At 41.7% G+C, this 23117-nt stretch overlaps 1 protein-coding gene across 2 annotated transcripts; it reads left to right on the top strand.

The window, feature by feature from the left end:
• The first annotated feature begins 57 nt into the window (after positions 1-57).
• On the top strand, positions 58-16820 carry BCL7B (BAF chromatin remodeling complex subunit BCL7B). 2 transcript variants are annotated; one of them, XM_074345921.1, is made up of 6 exons: positions 58-295; positions 3147-3222; positions 12367-12463; positions 14678-14848; positions 15434-15513; positions 15772-16820. In XM_074345921.1, the coding sequence occupies exons 1-6, from the start codon at positions 204-206 to the stop codon at positions 15862-15864; spliced, it is 609 nt and encodes a 202-aa protein (XP_074202022.1). In that variant the 5' UTR covers positions 58-203; the 3' UTR covers positions 15865-16820. The 2 variants fall into 2 exon arrangements, with proteins under 2 accessions (XP_074202022.1, XP_074202021.1); XM_074345920.1 differs by having other exon boundaries at positions 14678-14869.
• The last annotated feature ends 6297 nt before the right edge of the window (positions 16821-23117 follow it).

Here is a 23117-nt window from a genome sequence, read left to right as displayed (position 1 = left end):
GAGACGCCCGGGGCGGGGCGCGCAGGCGCACTGATGGCTCGAGCCCCAGGGGGCGGGCGGGTGCGCGCGCTTACTCGCGCACGCGCTCACGGAGGGGGCGACGGCTGCGGTGACGCTGTTGCGCCTGGCGGGTGGCGGCGCGTGAGGCGCGCGATTCTCCGTGTCTTGGGAGCAGTGCCCCGGCCCCCGCCGCACCCGCCGCCATGTCGGGCCGGTCGGTCCGGGCCGAGACCCGCAGCCGGGCCAAAGACGACATCAAGAAGGTGATGGCGGCCATCGAGAAAGTGCGGAAATGGTGAGGGACTGGAGCTGAGGGTACTCGCGGGGTCGCTGGCCCAAGCCCAAACAGCAGCGAACTGGCGGGCTGGGTGGGAGCCGACCGGCAGGCGCTGGGGGGAGGGGGAAGCGGAGAAGGCGGGAGGAAGGTGCCGCTCGTGTTGGCGTGAGGTCAGAGGGCGCGCCGGCTGCGACCAACCAGCGGGTCCCCCGGCTTGCGGACCCGCCCATCTGCCCTCCGGCAGTGCGGTGCCTGGGGATGCTGCTGGCTTCCGGCCGCTCTTCGTCCACAGGTCCTGGCTTGCACGCCGGTCCTCGTGCGGTCGTCTTCCTCGCGCCCGCCTCTCTCAGGAGCCTTTTGGTTCTTAACTGTCCCTAATAATAGCTAACAGTTTTTGAGAGTTTCCCGTTGGGCAGACTGAGCGCTCTACGTATTAAGTCGTCTAAGTTAGGTGAGAACTTTTTGGTAAACCTACCTCCCACGGGACCAAGCGGTAATAGGAATCCCCCTGTCGTTCCTCTAATACTGGCCCGCACGCCGCGAGCTGAGTAGGCATTTTCTCTTGGTGGCCTGGGGGCTGTTAATAGAGGAGTCGGGATCTACTCCTCGTTTGAAAACAGCTCCTATAACATTCATTGTAGGCGTGCGTTGACCTCCTATTTTGTACCAGGAACTCCAATGCGTTATCACCTTAAACTTTCACAAGCAAGTAATTGTGCCAACTTCTTGAATATTTTTCTCTAGCTGATTATTAGTATAATTTTTAAGCCCGCGTAAGTGTTAGCTCTCTCCAGGAAGCCTTTTCCAAGCCCTCCTGCCCTGCATCCTCCACCCCTTTTAGGGTCATCATTACCTGGGACTTTATTTGCATGTTTATTTGTCCATTTGTCCGAAAGACTCAGTCCCCTATCGCTTTATCTCTAAGAGTTTCATGTATAGTTGGACTCATAAATACTAATTAATGATTTTTCCCCTCCAAATTTCATCCTAGGTTTTTTGGTGAAACCCAAGAATAAATGGGCATACCTTTCTCTTCTGGCACCTCTGTCCCCACTTGTAGCCTAGGGCAGGTGACCTTCTCTCACTTGGAATTCTGTACCAGCCTCCCTATGATCTCCCTTCTTCAGGGCTGACTAATTCCCCAGTCCATTCATCATTTTGCATTTTTCTCAAGTGTGAATCTTCTGGCATTCCCCCTCTTAGCAAATAATGTTTCATTGATCTCTTTTGATCTTAGGATAAAGACCAAAGATGATCCTTCCTGCCTCACCAGCCTGGCTCAAACTGCCCTCTTTCCCAGGATGCTGGCCATCTTTCAATAGGTGCCACACCACTACTGTTGCCTGGCATCCTTCCTCTACCCTCCCCTCCTCCTTGCCTAGGTAACTCCTAGCTCTGCTCTAAAGGTGCTTCCTAAAGGACATCTTTCAGGATCCCCAGTCCAAATCAGGTCCCCTACATAGGATTTTCCATAATTGTGTTAGGTTGAACCATAAGACATTTCCTATAATTGCCTTTGTAACCTGCAGAAATGGCAATTTGATATGATTAAACCTAATGGTTAGGTTTATGACTGTGGAATGAGTTGCGTGATGTCTGTTTTCAGTTGGAATGCGGGCTCCATGAGGGTTGAGACTGCATCTTGTTCTCTGTGTGCCCAAGGCCTAGCATAGGATTTTGCATATTAAATATTTGTTGAATAGATGAGGAGATGGAGTGGCTTATCTGGAAATTAATTCCAGTTTTCTAAGTCATTAGTTCATTTTTCTTTCTGTTACATCATGGTCTCTACATTTCTGTGATGTCATCATTTGCTGAATAGCATCATCAGTAGCAACAGTAACAGCAGTTATATTTTTTGCTTTTTTGTTCTCACATTTGGGCTTGAAACTTTCAGAAGTCATACTTAAGGCGCCCCAACTCTGGTTGTCCATAATCTATGCCCAGGGATGTCACTTGCTTTCCCTAGATATGAGGGGCAGGAGTGGGGAAAAAACTCATTTTTTAAAGTTTTTTTATTTTAAATTTTTTTTAGGGGGGAAGTTAATTAGTCTTGTTTGTTTGTTTGTTTAAAGGGAGGTACTGGGAATTGAACCATGGACATCTTGCATGCTAAGCATGCACTCTAACCACTGAGCTGTACCCTCCCCCTAAAACTCATTTTTTTTAAAGCATATCTTAAAAATAACTTACTCTATCAAGTAAAACCTTAAAGCAGTCTTTTCATGGCTTGGCCTTCACCTCTTTCAGAAGCCAGTATGAGGCTCAGTTCTGTTAGCTGGAGGCATCCTGTCCTGCTCCTGTGATTATTTTTAATTGGAATCGTGTTTCAATCCAGAGTTCCACAGGAGTCATAGGAGTTCTGCCTTCCATTGGGATATCCTGATCTTACTCTTTCAGCCTTCTTCCTTGCCACCTTTGTGTGTTACAATGATTTCTTTACTTATTTTTTCATTCCTATGAGTTCGAAAGGTATATAAGAGATCCTGTCTTATATATCTTTTATCACCTGCAGGGCCTTTTGTAATAGGCCTTTATAAATATCAATGGAATTGAATTAATTTGGGGGAAATAAAGAAGTGATGCCAGATATATGGTTGAATTTGAAAATAATGCTGATACTCTAAAGTGCCGTAGTCTGGGAAGAAAAAAGATTTTGGTGCACTGTACATGAGCAGAGGTGGCAGGTAGAGGATTCTGAGCCAAAGGAATTTGATGGAGAAGTCTTTCTGGAAGGGATGCCCTGGAAGGTAAGGAAGTTTAGAAGACATTTAAAATTGAAGGAATGATCTGCTGAGAAGTAGAAAAGCACAAGTTATGAACAAAAAATATATTTTATTATCAGTTCTAAGAAGTGTCTTTATTTTAGGGAGAAAAAGTGGGTGACTGTGGGTGACACGTCCCTTAGGATATTTAAGTGGGTTCCTGTGACGGACAGCAAGGAGGTAAGTGTGGAAGAAAATCAAAACAACCAAAAGGTACCATCTTTCTTTTTTTCTTTCTTTGTTGCTTCTTAATTATAATGGAATTTATTCCCCAGAATTGAGTTGAAAATACTTCAAGGCACCCTCTGTCATTGGTTCATGCAAAGCCACTTATTTTATTATTTTCTCCCTTTATTCCCTTTCCTTAACCTGTTCCTCTTTTCCAGGGTTTGGCAAACTACAGCCCAGGCCTGCTCTCTGTGATTGTCTGTGTAGTTTTATTTGAACACAGTTGTGCCCATTGGTTTCCTTATTGTCTGTGGCTGTGTTGAGTCGTGATGGCAGAGTTGAGTACTTAACATAAGAGCTAGTGGCCTGCAAAGCCTAAAATGTTTATTATCCGGCCCTATCAGAAAAGTTTGTGGACTTTTCCTTTTATCCAATTAGCCTCCTTCTGTAGTGTATACCTTTCTAATTCGTCTTCCGTGGGTTTATTTGGACGCTTCTACTTTGAAAAATACATAGCATTGTTTCATATTTACATATTTTAAAAGTTTGCATCTATTTATAGATTGCACTGTAAATCCTTATTTTCCTTTTGTTTTGGGGACCTCTATATGTTTCTGTAATTGTAAATAAAGTTATTACCTTTGACTCTTGCACTGTATTCTCTTATGTGCAGTGACCACGTTTGTCTATACATTCCCTGGGTGATAAACACTCAGGTTTCTCCAACTCTTCTTTTTCTAATTGTTTTTAAATGAACTGAAGTATAAAACACCTACCGAAAAGTATATAAAATTGGGGAGGGTATAACTCAGTGGTGGAGTTTGTGCTTAGCATGCACAAGGTCCTGGGTTCAACCCACAGTACCTCCATTTAAACAAACAAACAAACAAACAAACAAACCTAATTAACTCCCTCCCAAAAAGAAAAAATAATTTAAAAAAAACCCAGCTTGGGCAAAAAATAGAGCATTGCCGACTCCTCCTGAAGCCTCTGTGACTCTTCCCAGTGTCTCCCTCCCTCCCCTCTAGAGGATATCGCTCTCTTACTTTTGCTTTTCTGATCACTTCTTTAGTAATTTGTAAACATTTTTTAACTTTATATAAACAGTGTCATGAAGTATCTGTTTTTGTGTGTCTTGCTTTTTTTGCCCAGCATGATGTTTATAAAATCATCCATGTTTCTGGAGCTGTTGGTTCCTTTTCATTGCTGTGTGGAGTTTATAGGTCTGTACCATAATTTTATCTTTTCGGTTCTCTTTTAGGTGGATATTTGGGTTTTTTCCAGTTTGAGATAATAGGAACAATGTTCCTGTGAACATTCTTACTCAGTATATGGGTCAATATATATGTGAGTTTTCTTAGGATATATTCCTAGGAGTGGAATTGCTGAATCTTAGGATAATTTAGACCTATACTAGCTAATACTAAACTGTTTCCTAAAGTTGTTGTACCAGTGTATATTCCCACCAGAAATACGAGAGTTCTCATTGCTCCAAATACTCATCAATAATTGGTTATTGTTAGACTTAATATGTAAAGACATCTCATTGTGGTTTTAATTTGAAAACTAATTATGTAATTACTAAAGAGATGGAGAATCTTTTCAATATCCTTTTAGTGGTTTAGGAAGTGCCTGTTTAAGTCTTTTTGGCTGTGGTCTTTTTCTTGTGACTTGTAGGGATTCTCTGGGTTCTGGACACATATTCTTTATTGATTATACAGTGTCCATTCCTTTTCCCATTCCATGGCTTGTCTTTGCTCTCTACTTATGCTGCCTTGAGAAAAAGAAGTTTTTAATTTAATGTAGACAAAATAATCTTTTTTTTTTATAATTAGTGCTTTTAAATGTCTTAAATCTTTTCCTTCTTTGAGACCACAAATATATTCTTCCATATAATCTTATATAAGCTTATTATTCTGTTCCCATTTAAAATATACCTGGAGTTGATTTTTGCGTATTTTGGGGGGTGGGGGAGGTAATTAGGTTTATTTATTTATATTTGGGGTGGGGAGAGGTAATGAGGTTTTAACGGAAGTATTGGGGATTGAACCCAGGATCTTGTGCATGCTAACTACCACTAAGCTATACCCTCCCCTCTGATTTTTGTGTATTTTGAAGGTGGGGCCCAATTTCATTTTTTTCAATGTAAGCATGCATTTGTCCCACCACTTAAGAAAACTGTTCTTTTCCTCCTGCTCTGTAGAACCACCTTTGTCATAATTCAAGTGTCTGCATATGGGTCTATTTGTGACTGTGTGTGCCTCTAGCTTTTTTGGTAGCACAGGTGACTGGTGGACATCCCTTAAGCCATTCTCCTTGAGGACTTATGGGAGGTTTTCTGTGGATTAGATGCCCAGGAGTGAGATTGCTCTGTTATCTGCATAGCTGTTTTTACTACACGCTGCCAGATCTCTCTCCTGAACAGCTGTGTTGTATAGTTAGTACACTTCCCCAGTGCTGGGGGGTTCCCGTTTTCCACATCTTCATCGACATTCAATGTTATCTAACTCCTGATTCCTAAATCCTGCCAGTCTAAGAGATGTAAAGTAGTAGCTCTGTTTATTTGTATCTCTCTGATTACTGATGAGGTTGATCATTTTTGTGTGTTCAGATTTCCTTTTTATCCATTTAGATTTCCTCTTCTCTGATTTCTTATATTTTCCTTATTCTTGTATTGGGTTTCCTGTCTTTAGTTTTCTGATTTGCATGATGCCTTTGATTAGCATTCTAGATACAGAAAACTCTAGTCACTTTTATATTTTATTTTCGGGGTTTTGTTTCAAAACTGTTCTCCATTCCATGGTCATAGAGAACTTCTTCATCTTCTATTAGCTTTTTAGTTTTTGACTTTGACATTTAGAGCTTTAATCCTTGTAGGTTTTTTGTTTTTATTTAAATGGTGAATATATGGATCTAATTTTAATTTTCCTTCATGCAGTGAGCCATTTCCTGTAATACGGTTCACTGCATAGTCTGTCCTTTCCCACTGGTTTGTGATGTTATCTCGATTGTATGCCATATTCATATGCTTTGTTGTTTTTGAGTTCTTTTTTTTTTTTGTGTTGTTTTATCTGTTTTAGATAGATTTATTTGCTCTCAGTTCTTAGTGTGTCTTAATGTTAAGTAGGATGGGTTTTCTCTCTTGCTGTAGGTTTTGGAAAGATAGTCTTTACCAAAATGAATAATTCCCTTCTCTCTTTTCTTTTTTTTTTGGGGGGTGGTGGTTTATAAATATTTATAAAAATTGAAAGTTTGTTCTTCTATCCCATGAGCATCCATTCAGCTGCCTCTCAGCTGGTAAGCAGCATGACTGCTGCTGTCATAACTGCCTGTGAAATCTTAGGGTAACTGAAGGTCTGCCTTTACTTAAAACTCCTTCCATGCCTTGTAGCAACCCATCTCTTCACACCTTTATACAAAGGGTTTCCAAAATCTGCATGCCAAGCAAGCCATCCACAGATAAAAACATACAACTGGTAGCAAAAAAGTTGGTCCGGGTACATCAGAAACTCAGTCTACCTGTTCAGCTTCCAGCTAATTCTGCTTAGTGCCTGTCTGCCCACGGATACTATGCAAAGCCTGTGCTGTAGGATCTGGGAAGAAAGTTTCACGTGAACAGGTGCAATCTCAGTGTTCTCTCAGTCACTATTTTGTGTGCCTCAGCCCTTCTCTTTTTACTTTTCTAAGACTTATTAAAATTACGAATAGATGTTGGGCTTTATCTAGCTGCTTTTCCTCCATTTACTTAAATGTTCATGTGACTTCTCTAATCTATAATCTATTAAAATGAAGAATTATATTAATGGAGTTTCTGATGTTGAACCATTCTTTCATTCTTAAGACAAATTCTACTTGCACGTGCCTTTTTTCCCCCATATAATATTACATTCATTTTGCAAATATTTCTTTTAAAACATTTCATCTGGTTCATAAGTAAAATTGGTCTATAATTTTCTTTTCTTAATGCTGTCTTGACCTTGTTTTGGTATTAAGATTACACCAGCCTCTTAAAATAAGTTAGGCAATTTCCCCTCTTTTGATTTCTAGAACAACTTGTTCAAAATGAGAAAATTTGATGGAACTTATATTTAGTACTTTCTGGGCCTTTGGGTGAAGGTGAGGAGTGTTGATTTTCATTACAGTGGCTTTAATGGTGATGTATTTACGTTTTCTCTCTCTCTTTTTTTTGTACTTATTTTGCTCTTTTATATATTTTACAGAAGTGTATCCATTCCAGGTAGGCCATTGGTTCTTTAATAGGGGACAGTGCTGGGTCTTCCTCTTTCCCCACCTCCCCAGGAGAGCTTGGAAATGAGGCAGGGCATTTTTTGGTTGGCCAGTGATGCTAAACGTTTGGCAATGCATGATTCAGTCCTGTGCAGTAAGAATTAATTGGCCTGTCCTGAATGCCAGCAGTACGTACGCCTGCTGAAGAACACTCATCAGAGTTTTCAGGTGTACTGCTATGTAGTTATTTATAATATTCTTTTGTACTTTAAAGTCTCTGTTACATTGGTAATTATTTTGCCTCTTTCACATTTGTTATTTGCATTTTTTCCATAGTATGATCCTAAAATCTTCATAAAAAAGTCATTTTGTAATTTTTGTTAATCTTTTCTTTTGTTTGCTTTGTTCTCTATTTCATTAGTTTCTGCCATTATTTCCTTTGTTTTATTGAGTTAACTCTGTTCTTTGTCCAGCTTTTTGTATTGAACACTTAGCTTTTTTTCCCTAATTTTTCTTTTCTTTTTAAATACATTTCTCTTCTTTGTTTCCCACAAATTTTGACATATCTGAATGTCAGAATGTTATTGATGATGTAAGTTTTCCATAAGTTTCTCTTTGGTTTCCTCTTTACCAAAGGTTATTTAATAGAATGATTTTTAGTTTCCACATAGATTTTTTTTTTGAGCTATCCTTTTAAAATTGGTGTTTAATTTCATTGAATTGGTAGGATATTAGTTCTTTGGGATTATTGGGACTTTTTGTGACTTGGTACATGATTGATTTTTGGACAGTTCAGTTATGATTAAAACACATATACTGTCTAAATAGGAAATTAAAACAGTTGAATTTATGTTATCCAAATCTTCTGTATCTTTGCTTGCTTTTGTATGTTTATATGTTTCTGAGAGGGGTATGTGAAATTGTTGGTTTGTTTGCTTCTTCATGGCTGTTGGGTCGGTTGTCACTTTTGTAGTCTGAAGCTCTGTTTTTGAAACATGTTTGGTTATTTCATGGTTGGGGTTTTTTTTTTTCAGTTTTCAGTTTTATTAGGTAGAATTGTTACAATTTGCGCATATACAGTGTATTGCATATAAATGCATATACACAATATACTGCACATTTAAAAAATTTTACATATATGTACTGCTCATTGTTTCTAAGAACGTTTAGAGCTTTAGCTTTTTAAACTTACATAGTTAATCAAAGGAATAAAGCCAACCACAAAGTAAGAATTTATTTCATGATTGTTATCTCTTCTTGACCTGTTCTTCCCTCTACCTGTGTGTAATATCCCTCTTTGTCCATTATGTCCAGCCCTTTTTCACCTCAAATTCTGTTCTACCTGATACTACAATTTCTGCTGTGTCATCTTTTGTATTTGTATTCTAGCATGTCTTACAGTTCTCTTTTGCCTCTCTTTTGCCTTTGACGGTTTCTGCTTATTGGGCATATTAGGTTAAACTTTAGCTGTGGGTGACAGAGAACTCCAAATAGCAATGGTTTAAGAAGGAAGTTTTATTCTTAGAGGAAAAGACTAAGCAGTCCAGGGCTGGTGTGGTACTACTTCTGCTCTAAGAGTCCTCAGGGACCCAGCATTTCTACTGGTTTTTTTTTGTTTTTTGTTTTTTTTTAGGGAGTAATGGTTCTATTCGTTTTACTTTATTTCTATTGTGGTAAAATACACGTAACAATTAACTTTACCATGTTAGCCATTTTTAAGTGTACAGGTCAGTAGTGTTGAGTACATTCACCTTGTTGTGTGATCCATCTCCAGAACTCTTCATCCTGCAAAGGTAAAACTCTATACCTGTTAAACAATTCTCCACACCTCTGTTCCGAGCTTGACCTGGTATTCCAGCCATCATTCATCATACTCAAGTGCGAAATTCTAGGTTCAAAATAATTTTCTTTCAACATTTTGAATTAGTTAATTGTGCTTCTGGTTTGCCGTTGAGAAATCTAATGTCAGTCTAATTCTTCATTCTTTGTCGGTGCTTCTCTTACACTCCTGGAAACTTAGAGTTTCTTCTCTTTGATCTCCTGGAACTTTTCTAAGAATATCCTGTAATGTTCACATCTAGCTTCATTTCTTAACTGTTTGTTTTATCTCTTTATTTTTTCTTCATATATTCTGACTTCTCAGCCTAGTTTTTAGTCATTAATTTTTTTTCTTCAGCTGTTACTTGTTTCTGCTAATAAACTCATTCACTTAATTTTTATTTTGAACAATTTTACTACTCATACCAAATTTCCTCAGTTGGTGGTTGTTTAAAACAACTTTCTAGTATCTATCTTTCTGAGGAGATTTACTATGTTTTAAATTTTTTTGTCCTATTGGTCTGCTTCTTCTGGTTTAGCTTGTTCTGTTTGTTGCCTTTCATGGTGCTTGTTTACCTCCAGTGTCTAATTAGTTTTTTTCTGTGTATTCATCTTTTATTTCTTTTGACTCTGAGCTGCTTTGGCTAGAAATGTGTAAACGAAGGGAGGATGTAGCCTAAACTCTGTGTTCCCTCCTCTAAATGAATTTAGGGGATTGGGTTAGCCTCCAGGTTCAGCCCTTCCCACCCACTCCCATCTTCCCCTGACTCCCAGGGAACTCCCTAGTACCAGTCTTCTGCTTGCTGCCTTTATCTGGAAGCAGCCATCATCGCCAAGCTCAAGGAGCTGGTGGGTGAAAGTTAGGGGGACTCTGGAGTCACCTTTTATTTTTCCTCTAACCCTGGTTCTGGTGATGCCATTACCCATGAGGGCCAAAGATCAGGCTGCTAGATCTCTCTGGTGTGTGCATATGAGGGGGAAGGACACTGCTAACCCCCTACCCCACCCGTTTCTCACGTATAAGCCATTGGCCCTTTCCTATTTCAAGTTCTCCCTGTTCAGGACTCCTCTCTGGAGGGCTTCTCACAGTGTTTGTGTTGGTTTCTGAGCTGGAACCTGAGGGCCATCAGTTTATCTATGTTCCAGTGGTCCATGGTAAAGTCCCATCTTCTAAGGTATTAGCGTAGACCTGTTAGGTTAGGAAAAAGTGAAAAATAGTGATCAAATTGGTAAAGAAAAACATGTGAAGGATACCAGGGAGTGGGACACTGCTGATGGGAGAGGAAATTGGCACAAACTTTTATACATACTTAAAAGCTTAATTAACTAGATGGTGGGAACCCTTTCACAATGTATACCTTTATCAGATCACCACAGTGTACAGTTTAAATATCTTATAATTTTATTTGTCAGTTATACCTCAGTAAAGTTGAGATCGGAGATGCTTTCACAATGTTTATGCCTTTGATCTAGAAATTTACTCTCTAGGAATTTATCCTCAGGAGATAACCATGATGCCTACACAGTACATCTTCAGTGTTGAGCATTACAGTACTGTTTGCAGTATTTTTAAGTTGCAAGCAAAATAAAGATCTTATTGTAGAGAATTCATTAAGTTATCATGCACCCATATGTTATAAAGCTTTGTAACTATTTTAAAAGGTAGTGTAGATTACTCAATGGCATAGGAAAATGTTTTTAATATGGTGAATGACGGAGGGGAAGCAAATTATAATACTGAATCATGATCCATTTTCATACAAATATAAGTATAGGTTGTCTCTGGTTGTACAGGTGATTTTCATTTCTTTCTCTGTATTTTCAGAATTTCCTATAGTGAATGCATATTATATAGGGGCACAGAATCATTGAAATAAAGATAAATGAGAGATCAGAAAAAAAATAATGATAAATTCAAAGGTTGGCATGAGTGTTGTGATGCTCGTACACCAAATATATTGCCATCCGCCTTGTAGAGAGTGGTGGGAGACAGTGTATTTCAAGAAAAATTGTATATTTATACTTTCTGATCTAGAAAGTATTTTTTGAGGATTTATCCAAATAAAGATAATCCAGGAAAAAGTGAAAGTTGAGCATAGTAGCAAGAAATAAACATAATCCTAAATAAGGTACAGCTGAATGTCCACTAGTTAAGTAGTGATTAAGTGGTTGTGGTACACAGGATGTTATGCAGCTAGTAAAAATCATGTTCATATAGCCCGTATAGTAAAACGATAAAGTGTAATTACATTAAAATTTTGCCTGAATATGAAAAAATGAAGGGAAGGACACATATAAATGTGTACAGTTGATTTACTTGCGAGATAGGTTTGAGAGTATTAACAAGAACTAAGTTGTATTACTAGAACAATGTATGTACAATAAATAGACATGTCTAAAAATTATGGATTAGTAAATTTGAGATTATCCAGATTTGAACTTTTGGCTGTTGGGATGCTCTTATTTGCAAATGCTTGGATTGACTATTTGCCTTCCTGTGGGCTTGTTTGTTGCAAGCTAGTGCTTACCTTCCCGCTGCAGTTCCCCCACACGTGTAGCTGCGTCCTGCTTGAAGGAGAGAATGTTACAGGCAGAGGTGGACATCAGGTGATCGTTTTGAATGGATGGGGTTGATTGGTCAGGAACAGAGACAGCAGGGGCCCTTGTCCTGTCCCTGCTTGCAGTATATGTCAAGTGACTCCTTCCTTTGTCCAGCTAGGGATCCTTTCTTTCACTTTTATTTTCCTGCTGTGCTACTAAAACAGGACTCTCTCAAATGAGTATTTTGTGTTTCTCACCCATCCACACAGGGAAGAATTGGATAGAGCGTTCTGATCAGGGCAGAAAAGCACTGCAGGGAGCTCTAGGGGAACCATACATACCGCCTCTCACTTGTGATTCATGATGTTAGCGCTGGAAGGGTCCGTTTTACTAATAGAGACACCGAGGCTTGGGGCCACCTTGTCCAGGATTCCACTGTTCTTTGGGTCCTGGGTTCTGAAACTGCTGTCGCTCCTCCTGTTCCTAATCCAGATCTCTGAGGTGTCTCAGCACCTTCTCTCTCTCTGTGAGTCTTGGCTCTGTCATATTCCTCTTTTTTTCCTTTTCTAGAAAGAAAAGTCAAAATCGAACAGTTCAGCAGCCCGGGAACCTAATGGCTTTCCCTCTGATGCCTCAGCCAATTCCTCTCTCCTTCTTGAATTCCAGGGTGAGTTGCATCCATATGTCTTCCTTGCAGGAAAATGAAAACTTGGATGACCCACTAATAAGAAGAAGAATAGTCTGTGTGTCATTTCAGTGCCTACTGTTTTTCTGGTATCTTGCTAGGCACTTTGCATAAGTCTTTTCATTTAAACCTCGCAATAACCCTGCAAGATAGACAATAGTATCCTCATTTTCCAGTTAAGGAAACTGAGGCTCAGAGAGATGAAGTCATGTATCTAAAGTCACATCACTCCTAAGTGACAGACTCCGTGTTAGGTCCTGGTTTTCTGAGTCAAAAGCTCTTTTCTTTAGACTGTGTATTTTATGAGACTGTCTGGGAGGAGGCTACCCACAGCCAGGTTGTCTGCCTGTCCACTGTTAGTGCAAGTTCTGCCCCCTAAACCAGTCTTCAGGAAACATCCCGCCTGAGTCAGCACTGCACTCATAATGGCAGTGGCATTACTGCCACTGTGTGGCAGTTACTGTTTATGAAGCACTTTCTCTTCAGTTTCTCGTATTTATCCTTGCATCAGCCTGTGATAGAAGCCAGGCAGTTAGCATCGGCCCTGTTTAAGGAAACTGATATTTGGAGAAGGAAAGTGTTTGTCTAAGTTCACAAGTGACAGAGCTTTATTCTTTTTATAATAAAATGCTGCTCCCATTTTAGTGTAGAAGGTAGCCGTCTCTGTGGGATAAAGGTTGGAAAGGGCTTATGATTTTCTCTTTGGAACTAGACTGGGAGCGTGCAGGTCTCCCTTCCTCACCTCTTCCCCAGCCCCCGCAAGGTCAGCGTGATACAGGAAGAGAATACAACGGGAAAGGTCTCTGGCTCTGTGCGAGGTGTTCAGTCATCATAAAGCTCTGGGAGACAGAGGAGGTTGCGTTTCCTCAGTTTGGCCACCATCTCATCCTTTTCATTCAGTGAACATTTAATGAGCTCCAACTTTGCGCCAGGTACTGTGTACTGTGCTGGAGATTGAAGGGCCGGTAAGCCACAAAGCCTGCCTGCCCAGAGTGTAATGGAAGGAGACTGGTGTGTTAAGTAGTAAATGCAGGTGTGCGCAGGATACAGCAGGAGCGTAAAAAAGAGGGTGGTCATTTCCACCCAGAGTAGGCTGGGGCACGGCTCTGGGAAGGAAGTTACGCCTGAGCTGAACGTTGGCATGTACAGGGGCTCTCCAGGAAGATGGAAAGAGCACGTCGTACCAGACACCAGCACACAAAGCCGCTCTTAGGTTCGGGTTCAGCTTGGCCGGAGCCGCAGGTGTGTATGGAATAGCAGCAGGCAGTGAGCCTGGAGTTTTTAGGTTGTGATAGGTGTGTCATCTCGTGCCTGCTCAGAGAAACATTAGAGTTTGAAATTTATCTTTTGGGCAGCAGGGATAGTGTTGAAGGGTTTAGAAAGATCACTCTGGCAGTGATGTGAGGTGCAGTGGTAAGACATGAGACCGGAGGAAGGGCAGTGAGGTGGCTGTTGCAGGAGGCCAGGCCTGAGATAATGAGGCCTGAACTATGGCTGTAGGAGAAGGAATGAACACACACAGGTAATACCAGAGCAGTAAGACGGATCAGATTTGGTGACTGGCTGCGGGAGGTGAGGGAGAGAGTAAGGAATTGTTGACTCCTACGTTTTGAACTTGGGAGGTGACTTTAAGCCTTCAGACAGCACTTCCCAGGTGGGATCCCTTGATCCTTGAGGCAGTCAGGTGGAGCCTGGGCAGCCGAGAGGGCCTGAGCTGACCGTCTCTAGACACTATCACCTTCCTTCAGACAGCCAAGGATGGCAGACAGATCTGATCACCTCTTTTCTGCACCTCTTGTGTTATGAGAAAGGTTGAGAGGCATAACTACGTCCCATCCTTCCTTGGACACTGAGAAAATACCAGGTCCCAGCTATAATTGATGGGTAATAAAGAAGTGATTAATAAGCATATCTTGACCTTCCTGAAATATAAATGGACTGTACCTGGTGCTTAAAATATATGCTGTAACATAGAAAATGGTTAAATTAATCAGCTTAGACTCTGTTGATAATTTGCAGTGCACAGAGGCCCCATGAGTGTCTGCCTTTGGTTCAGGGGCCATTTGCAGCCATGACCAATGTGAACCCGACTGTGTCCACACTGCCTGTGGAGACACCAGGCCTTTGGCTCTGTACTGAATTAGTGTTGAAGAGTACCACCCTCAGCTGTTGGCCTTTGTCATGTTTGGTTTTCAGATGAAAACAGCAACCAGAGTTCTGTGTCTGATGTCTATCAACTTAAGGTGGACAGCAGTACTAACTCGAGCCCCAGCCCCCAGCAGAGCGAGTCCCTGAGCCCAGCGCACACCTCTGACTTCCGCACAGATGACTCCCAGCCTCCCACTCTGGGCCAGGAGATCCTTGAGGGTGAGTCTCCGTTGACCCAAGGTGAGCACCTTGGAGGGGCATTGCCTCTTGCTCTTGGTGTTTCTCTTCTTTCGAGTAACAGGTTGGAGAAGCTGCCTCAGGGCCAGGCAGCTTTAAGCCATTTGTTAATCGTTGGGCCGTTTGGGGGAATGGTTGTATTTTCCCCTTTCACAGAATGAAGAAAAAAGCAACACAGCTGAGTGCCAGGCTCTGTGTAAGGCATTTTTCATATTTGATGCCTCATATATTCTCTCAAAAATCCTATGAAACAGCAGCTGTGACCTCCATTTTACAGATGAGGAAGTAGTCTTTGAAGGGTGAAGTTGCTTGGCCATGATCACACAGTTCGTAACTGGTGGAACCGGATGTTTCCAACTTCATTCCTTCTAACTTTAGAGTTCACGCTCTTTTTGCTATACCCTGTGAATTTCTTCTTACGATCTATAGTGATTCTGCAGCCAGTGTTGCGTCTTCCCCAAGGTTCCTCCACACACCTCCCAGGAAAGCTCTCCCAGCTTGAGGCAGATTCCACAAGAGTCTCTTGCCTTGGGAAACCCTGCAGTCACCCTGCCCTTGCTTTTGCAGAGCCATCTCTTCCTGCCTCGGAGGTTGCTGATGAACCTCCCACCCTCACGAAGGAAGAACCAGTTCCACTAGAGACACAGGTAAGGAGGCACTTGGGTTTCCCAATTTCTAAGAAAAAGTAAGGACTCTGTTGATGTGCATTGAATCTGTAGCATCTCGTGTGCTGTAGTGGGGTGGGGAGGCAGCAGGGGAAACTGGGCTTCCAGGTTATAAGGTAGGGGAGGAAGTTGGGTTATCTGTGAGATGGTTGCAGGTGGGCTTCTGGGCTGTAACTAGGGTGGTTGGGGAAGTCTGGTTCAGAGGGATGGTCCTGTAATTCATGATCTGGCTGCTTCTAGGTTGCTGAGGAAGAGGAAGACTCAGGTGCCCCACCCCTGAAACGCTTCTGTGTGGACCAGCCCGCCGTGCCGCAGGCAGCGTCAGAAAGCTAGCACCACCCTGGCGCCCTTGGCCTCCTGGCCCCACGCCTCTATTTATTGCATTCTGGTTCTGGCTGTGCTGTGTTGGTGGGGTAAGGGCAAGCTCTGGGGTCCAGAGCCTGCACATAGGTGCATTCCGAGCTGGAAGGCTGACATAGGGCTTGGGGTCGCAGCATCATCTTCCCATCCCTGGCACCTTGTCTGCTTGCTCCTGAGAAGAGGAGCACTCATGTCTTTTTTGCACCCCAAGTAGGCTGGAGCATCAGCCACCCCAAGGTTCATCTGTCACCTCCAGGTAGCAGTCTCTGCTCCAGAGCCTCTGGATGGAGCTGCTGGCGCTTCTGCAAGAGGAAAGAGTTGTAGAAGGCAACCTCTAGAGAAGAGGGTGCCTAGGGCTACTTGAACTTGAATGGAGACTGTAGATTCACGGACTTTCCTATAGGGCGAGGGGCCCTGTAGGCTGCTGTTGGAGAATGCCTGAGTGGACTTTGGAGGGAAAGGGAAGGGCTTTTCTCTGCACGAGGGCAGAAAAGTCCATATAGATTTCTTGCCGTCCTGACGCTTCTGCCCATTCCTGAGGTTATCCTGCCTCATGGGCTTTCTAGCTGCTGACAGTCCTTTGTCCCCCACCATAACCATGCCCTTCCCTCAACACACACACGCAGCTTTCCTGTTTTCACCTGGACATTTCATTCCAGCATCCCCTGCCCCCTACCACGGTCCCCAGCACCCCTGCCACAAACTGCCCTAGCAAGAATTTAAGGTTCTGACAACAGTACCCATCCCCACTGTACTCCTTCAGCTCAGACTTTCTAGAAAGTTCCCTTTTCTTTGAAATCTGCATGTTTCGTTGAACTTTGTGATTTTATTTTTTGTTTCAAAAAAGTTTAAGAAAATGGGCAACAGTGAGTGAAGACATATTTTAGCACTGAATAGAATATTTTTAAAATTAAACTATTTGAAATATGTCTTGTTGGTATCTGAGTGCTTCATTCTTGAATGTTGTGGGGACAGGGGCTGGGGTGGTGGTGGCTGAGTGCTTGTGTAGACACCCTGGGCTGGGTCCTGCCCATTGTCTCAACTTTCACAGCGTGACTGTCTGATGAAAATGATTTGAAGGCTCTCTGAAGTTGTCGTGTAGTTCAAATTATACTTCTGTCCCTGTGGACACTGCAGCCAGTGGCCGTGCTTCCGACAGCTTCAGGTCCTTAGGAGGCTGAGTTCTTTTGTTCTTTTTTTTTACTTTTTAAAAATTACAATAAAATACACATACCCTAAAATTTACCATTTTAGCTATTTTTAAGTGGCATTAAGTACATTCACAGTATTGTGCAGTCACCACCACTACCTAGGTCCAAGCGTTTTCATTACCTCGTATCCCTTAAGCAGTCGCTCCCCATTTGTACCCCAACACCAGGGTCCTGGCTATCACAAGTCTGCTTTCTGTCCATGAGTTCTTTTTTGCTCCTGATTCCAAAGGAAAACAATAGAGTCATGGTTGAAAAGAATTCTACCTTCTGTATAGTAAAGAATTTCATTTCTGTATTTCCTAAACAATTCCTCACAGTTCTCTTGGGGGCTCCAGGTATCATGGGTGAGACTAGAATCCCTGTCCATTCTGCTGCCCTGTTTTGTTATCTCTAGTTTGTTTTTTCTTAAAAATTTAACAGAGCGGCGACTAAAATATTGTCAAGTTAAATGTCACCAATACTAGAATTCCCTGTGGTACATAAAGCAAGTATTTCTTAATGTGTTTAAACAAAGGAAGTTTTTCCTTTTGGGGGGCAGGTAATTTGGTTTATTTATTTATTTATTTTAATGAAAGTACTGGGGATTGAACCCAGGACTTCATGCATGCTAAGCGTTCACTCCACCACTGAGCTATACCCTCCCCCTGATAATGTACTTTATAGTAGTTACCCTCCCATCCCAGGTCTAGGATCTAAGCTTGGGTCACATACTGCATTTAATTCTTATGTCTCTTTAATCTCATTTTATTTTATTTTATTTATTTTTAATTGAAGTATAGTCAGTTACAGTGTGTCAATTTCTGGTGTATAGCACAACATCCCAGTAATGCAGATACATACATATATTCATTTTCATATTTTTTATTAAAGATTACTATAAGATTGAATATAGTTCCCTGTGCTATACAGAAGAAACTTGGTGGTTTTTTTTTTTATCTATTTTTATATATAGTGGCTAACATTTGCAAATCTGGAACTCCCAAATTTATCCCCTTTCCTTGGTAACCATAAGATTGTTTACTATGTCTGCAAGTCTGTTTCTGTTTTGTAGATGAGTTCATAGTGTCCGTTTTTTTCTTTTTGTTTTAGATTCCGCATATGAGTGATACCATATGGTATTTTTCTTTCTCTTTCTGGCTTACTTAGAATCTAACAGTCTCTAGGTCCATCCATGTTGCTGCAAATGGCATTATTTTATTCTTTTTTATGGCCGAGTAGTATTCCATTGTATAAATATACCACAACTTCTTTATCCAGTCATCTGTTGATGGACCTTTAGGTTGCTTCCACAATGGCTATTGTATATTGTGTTGCTATTAGTCTCCTTTTAGGACTAATTTTTGGAAGGTGGGTTGATAGGATCTTTCATGTCACTGATATTTCTGAAGGGTCCAGGCAATTATTTATAGAATGTTCCACAATCTGAATTTGTCTATTTTCTTTCCTTCTTTCCTTACCCTCCCTCCCTTCCTCCCTCCCTCCCTTCCTTCCTTCCTTTCTTCCTTCCATCCATCCTTCCTTCCTTCCATCCATCCTTCCTTCCTTCCTCTTTCCTTCCTTCCATTTGTTGTTGTTCTTTTTGTTAGATTTGTTTATTTCTTTTAAGGGTTTCAGGTTAACATTTTTGGTTAGACTACTACAGAGGAGATGTGTACTTCTCAGTTGCCCGACGTCACACAGCACATGTCAGTTTGTCCTATTATCAGTTTTGCCAAGTTTGATCACTTGGCTAGAGATGGTGTCTGCCGGACTCTTCCACCTTTAGGATGCGTTTGCATAAGTCATCTGTGGGGCAGTGATGATTTTTGTTTGTTTGTTTGTTTGTTTTTTTGCTTTTTGTGGGGGGTGGTGATTTTAAACTGTTCCCCAAAAGTGTTTTGCTCAGTGATTTTCACATCCATTGATAATCTATTTCTGAATCAATTATAAAGCTCATTCTTCCTCTATTCATTCACTGGCAGCCTTCTGTAAATAACAGATCTCCCTTCTCTCTCCACTTCAGCTTCTTTTTTTCCTCTGAAGAAACTACGGGCTCATGGATTCCCTTTATATTCAGGGTGTTATCATCCAATAGTGTTATTTTTTTCTGTTTTTAATGTTCAAATTGTCCCAGATTCAGCCAGGTGGAATCCCTTCATGCTGGCTCATGGTCCTTTCAACATGTCCCCAATATTATCTGGGCAACTCCTTAGTTTCAGGCACAAGCTGTTCCTGACTCACCTTGAACTTCACCAGCCCCAGTCACTTTTCCAAAGAGCCCTGGATCCTTTTAGTGGGGAATGGGATTTAGAAACCTAGATAAATCTAGTTTTACCAAAGAGGAAGGAATTTGAGGGAAGTAGTAGAAGGATGGAAGGATAGATTGTGGAGGGCTTTGAAGGTCAGGCCAAAGTGTTTGGTTTTACTCTCGGCTTTAGGGAGCCAACCATTGGAAGCCAAGAACAAGGGAGTGACATGGTGAGCAAGAGGCCACGGGGAGGGAAGAGAGGGAGGCAGGGGACAAACTGGAAAGACATTGCCCACCTTATCAAGGTATGTCTGGAATTACTGAGAGGAGACATAGTCCTGTGAGTTTGAGGATAGAGCAGTGACAGGTACATAGGAAAAAAGGAAAAATACACTAACGCAAATGAGAAACAAAAAGGAATTGTGGTCAGTTCACCATGTGGATCACTTGTGAATAATACATAATAAGTTATACACTGAATATTGATTTAAATGATGGCAGTATATATATGCTTGTACATATGTGTGGTTTTTGTGGGGCATATAAGAGGGCTAAGTCCTCATCTTCCACTGACGAAAGTCAACAGCTAACACTGAAACTGAAAAACTGAAAAATAGAAATGTATATGTTATTTAGAAATAGGTAGGTAAATACCAGAGGAAACAGCATAAATTGAAAATGGATGCCTGAGGTAGGCAGGAAGTGGATGGGGGAGTGTGCCAAAGGACTGCTTTTTGTAGAGCTATTTTTTAAAACTATGTTTATATGATTCCTCGTTGGAACTATGTTCATTTTACCATGAAAAATACATTTTAATGTTTAAACCGTTTTAAAAGAAGAAAGTCATTATTGTAGTTTTGACTAGAAATAAGAAATAAATAATAATAAAAGCCTGAAGTAGGATGCTGTGGGGATGGCAGGAAGGAGACAGTTCAAGACTTTAGGCAGGCAGAACTGATGTCATCTGGTTGAGCCTATGGCTGTGGAGCTCAAGAGAGGTCAAGGCTGAGCCTGTGAAGTTGTGAGGGAGGTGGGCCATTAATAGAAACAAATACCCCGACAGAGCAGATGATGGAGCGAAGAGAGATAACAGATTGTGGATGTGGGATGTTTTGAGGTTGAGGGACCAACAGGGCAGGCAGGAAAAGAGCAGCCAAAAGCGGAAATGATCTAAGCAAGGGTTTAGGTCTGCATCAGGGAGAGATGGGTGCATGGCAGGGCACAGTTCCACACGACACAGACCACAGAAACAGACCCTGCTGACTGAGCTCACGTCATCAAATGACCCAGTGGGGATGTGTGTAGGGAGATGTGCTTCTCTAGAGGGTGTCATTCCTGCAGCAAAGCAGCCACAGCTGAGTTTGAGCAGCAGACGCACTGGTACAGATCCTTGGTCAGTACACATTTTATCTGCCTTTTATTATTGATTTGTTTGTTCAAATGTTGGGAAGATAAACACAGTGAGTAACGAATTTTACTAGTGAAAACGGATGTAGACTGGAACAATTGGGAAAAGGCATTAGGAAGAGAGTGTGGGATTCAGATGCACAGAGAAGGAAGAACATGTCTTACAGTGGGTAGGAATAAGCATAGTGAATTCTGGGAATCAGGAAGAAGTGGACCCCTTGGGGTTTGCTGGGAGTTAGGAGCTTGAAGACTGGACCGGAAGAGTAAATTCAGAAGGGTTTTTTATCAGCAACAGGAGTCAAAGTATCAGAGCAGGAAACTGACAGACTCTCCTCCCTCCTTTTTTTTTTGACATCTTCAGAAAATAGTGTTAAAAATCTTGTGTTAATTAGCGCCATTGTTTATAAATTGGAGCTACAGAAATGGAGGATAACCACCAAGCAATAGTCACATTAAAGTTTATTATTTTTTCTATTGTAAAATGAATATATAATCACTATAGAAAAACAAACTGAAAAATACACAGAAATATAATTAACAAAATAAAACCAACCATAATTCCACCCCTCCAAGGTAAGCACCATTCTTTATTTGGAGAGACCCTTATCAGCTCCTTATGGTGGGACTCCAGCTGTTGGGCTGCATTCACAAAGCTCCACCTCTAGCTTCCATTTCCTTCTACAGGATTTCCAACTGTGTTCTGGATGGCTCTCCAGGGTACCTCTGGTTCTTACAGCAGAAACTGAATCCATCCAGCTGAGTCTACTAAGGCTGGATTCCAGTCCACAGCTGCCCCATGCACTGACATGATTATGGTGTCCATGGTCATGTGCAATTCGATGCTTTTTTGGAAATAACAAAAATTTCCAAAAATGTGTTTCTTGATCTGGAGTTCTTATTCCATGTATAGTCTGCAGTTGGGTATCTCAGCCTGCAAATGTCAGTCCCATCAGTCACCTAGTCTGTGCCTCTCAAATCTGGCCACCTGTCTCCACTGACCTTATTAAACATTTGAGGCCCTTGCCTTCACTGCCACAGATTACTGCAGTTTTCTTTCTTTCTTTCTTAATGTTAAAATATTTTATTTATTTATTATTTTTGGGGGGGAAGGAGGAGGTAATTGGGCTTTTATTTATTTTTGATGGAGGTACTAGGGATTGAACCCAGGGCCCTGTGAATGCTAGGCATGCACTCTTACCACCTGCACCCCCCCACACCTGCAATTCCCTTCTTTTTTTTTTTTTTTTTTTTTTTTTGCAATTTCCTTCTAAGTGTTCACTCTAATTCCACCCTTATGCTGTGGCAGGGATGACCTCCTTTGCCACTTTCATCTCTTGATAACTTCTGCATCAAAATTCCTACGTTTTAGGCACATTGTCCTGAATTTACCAAGTCTGCTTGCTGCTCCCTCTGCCTAGAACATTTGTCCATTTCTTTGCCTAATGAAGTGCTACTTATCTCTTCACTATCAACTCAAATGCCACATCCTCTGAGAAGGTTTCTCCTAATCCTCTTAGAAGAAATAGCTGCTGAAAGAAGATGAGCTCCCTTCTCTGCTAGGTGATCAGATGAAGTTGCACAGAGGTGGGGTCTGACCTAGAACTTACCATTTACTGGGCTGTATCTCACTTCAAGATAAGAAAAGGAGAAAAGGGTCCAGTATTGGCATGCTGCCATTCAGGGACACCTAGCAGTCTAGCCCTGTCGCTGTGTTGGAAGACCAGAGGGTGGGAAGATATATTCTGTGGATGATGAAGATTTCTGAACCAAGGGAACCAATATAATAGGGATGGATGATTAATGAGTGTGTTTCTGGTTGTACTGGATAGCCAAAAAGATTTTGGACTATGTGGGTGTACTCTGCTTGGAGAAGAAGCTCGAATGTTCTCACTCTCCAGGCACTGTTACTGCCGTTTCCTTAATGCGCACTTTGAACAGCATTCATCACACGGAACTGTGATTATTTGCCTCTTATTTTTTAGGGGCTGTCTGTCTTATGTTTTCCCCCTATAGCACCCAACGCAAGGTGAGAGCTATTTTGTAAGTGCTAGTAAAGACTATCTGAATGAATGGATGTATCTTTAATAGACATGTCCCTTAATATATTTAATATATTTTTCCAATAAGATATAGCTTCTATATTACCCTTTGCAACAAGCCCCGAGAAACAAGCGTCATATTAATATCCAGATCTCAACCACACTCTCGTCCAGAAGAAGTTGACTTTGGGGTAAGCAAGGCAGGGGCTCAAGTCATCCCTTAGTAGAACCTTTGCTGGGGGCAAGGTCTTGAGGTTACTTCCCGCCAACCCCTCCTCCCATCCGCCCAACCGCGCATCCCCGGGCGTGGCCGAGAGCGGCTCCTTTAAGGAGGGGGCGGAG

This window comes from Camelus bactrianus, chromosome 18 (genome assembly GCF_048773025.1).
Source record: "Camelus bactrianus isolate YW-2024 breed Bactrian camel chromosome 18, ASM4877302v1, whole genome shotgun sequence".
Taxonomy (NCBI): domain Eukaryota; kingdom Metazoa; phylum Chordata; class Mammalia; order Artiodactyla; family Camelidae; genus Camelus; species Camelus bactrianus.
The sequence above is the reverse complement of the archived record's forward strand: the minus strand, read 5'-3'. Positions and strand labels throughout refer to the sequence as shown.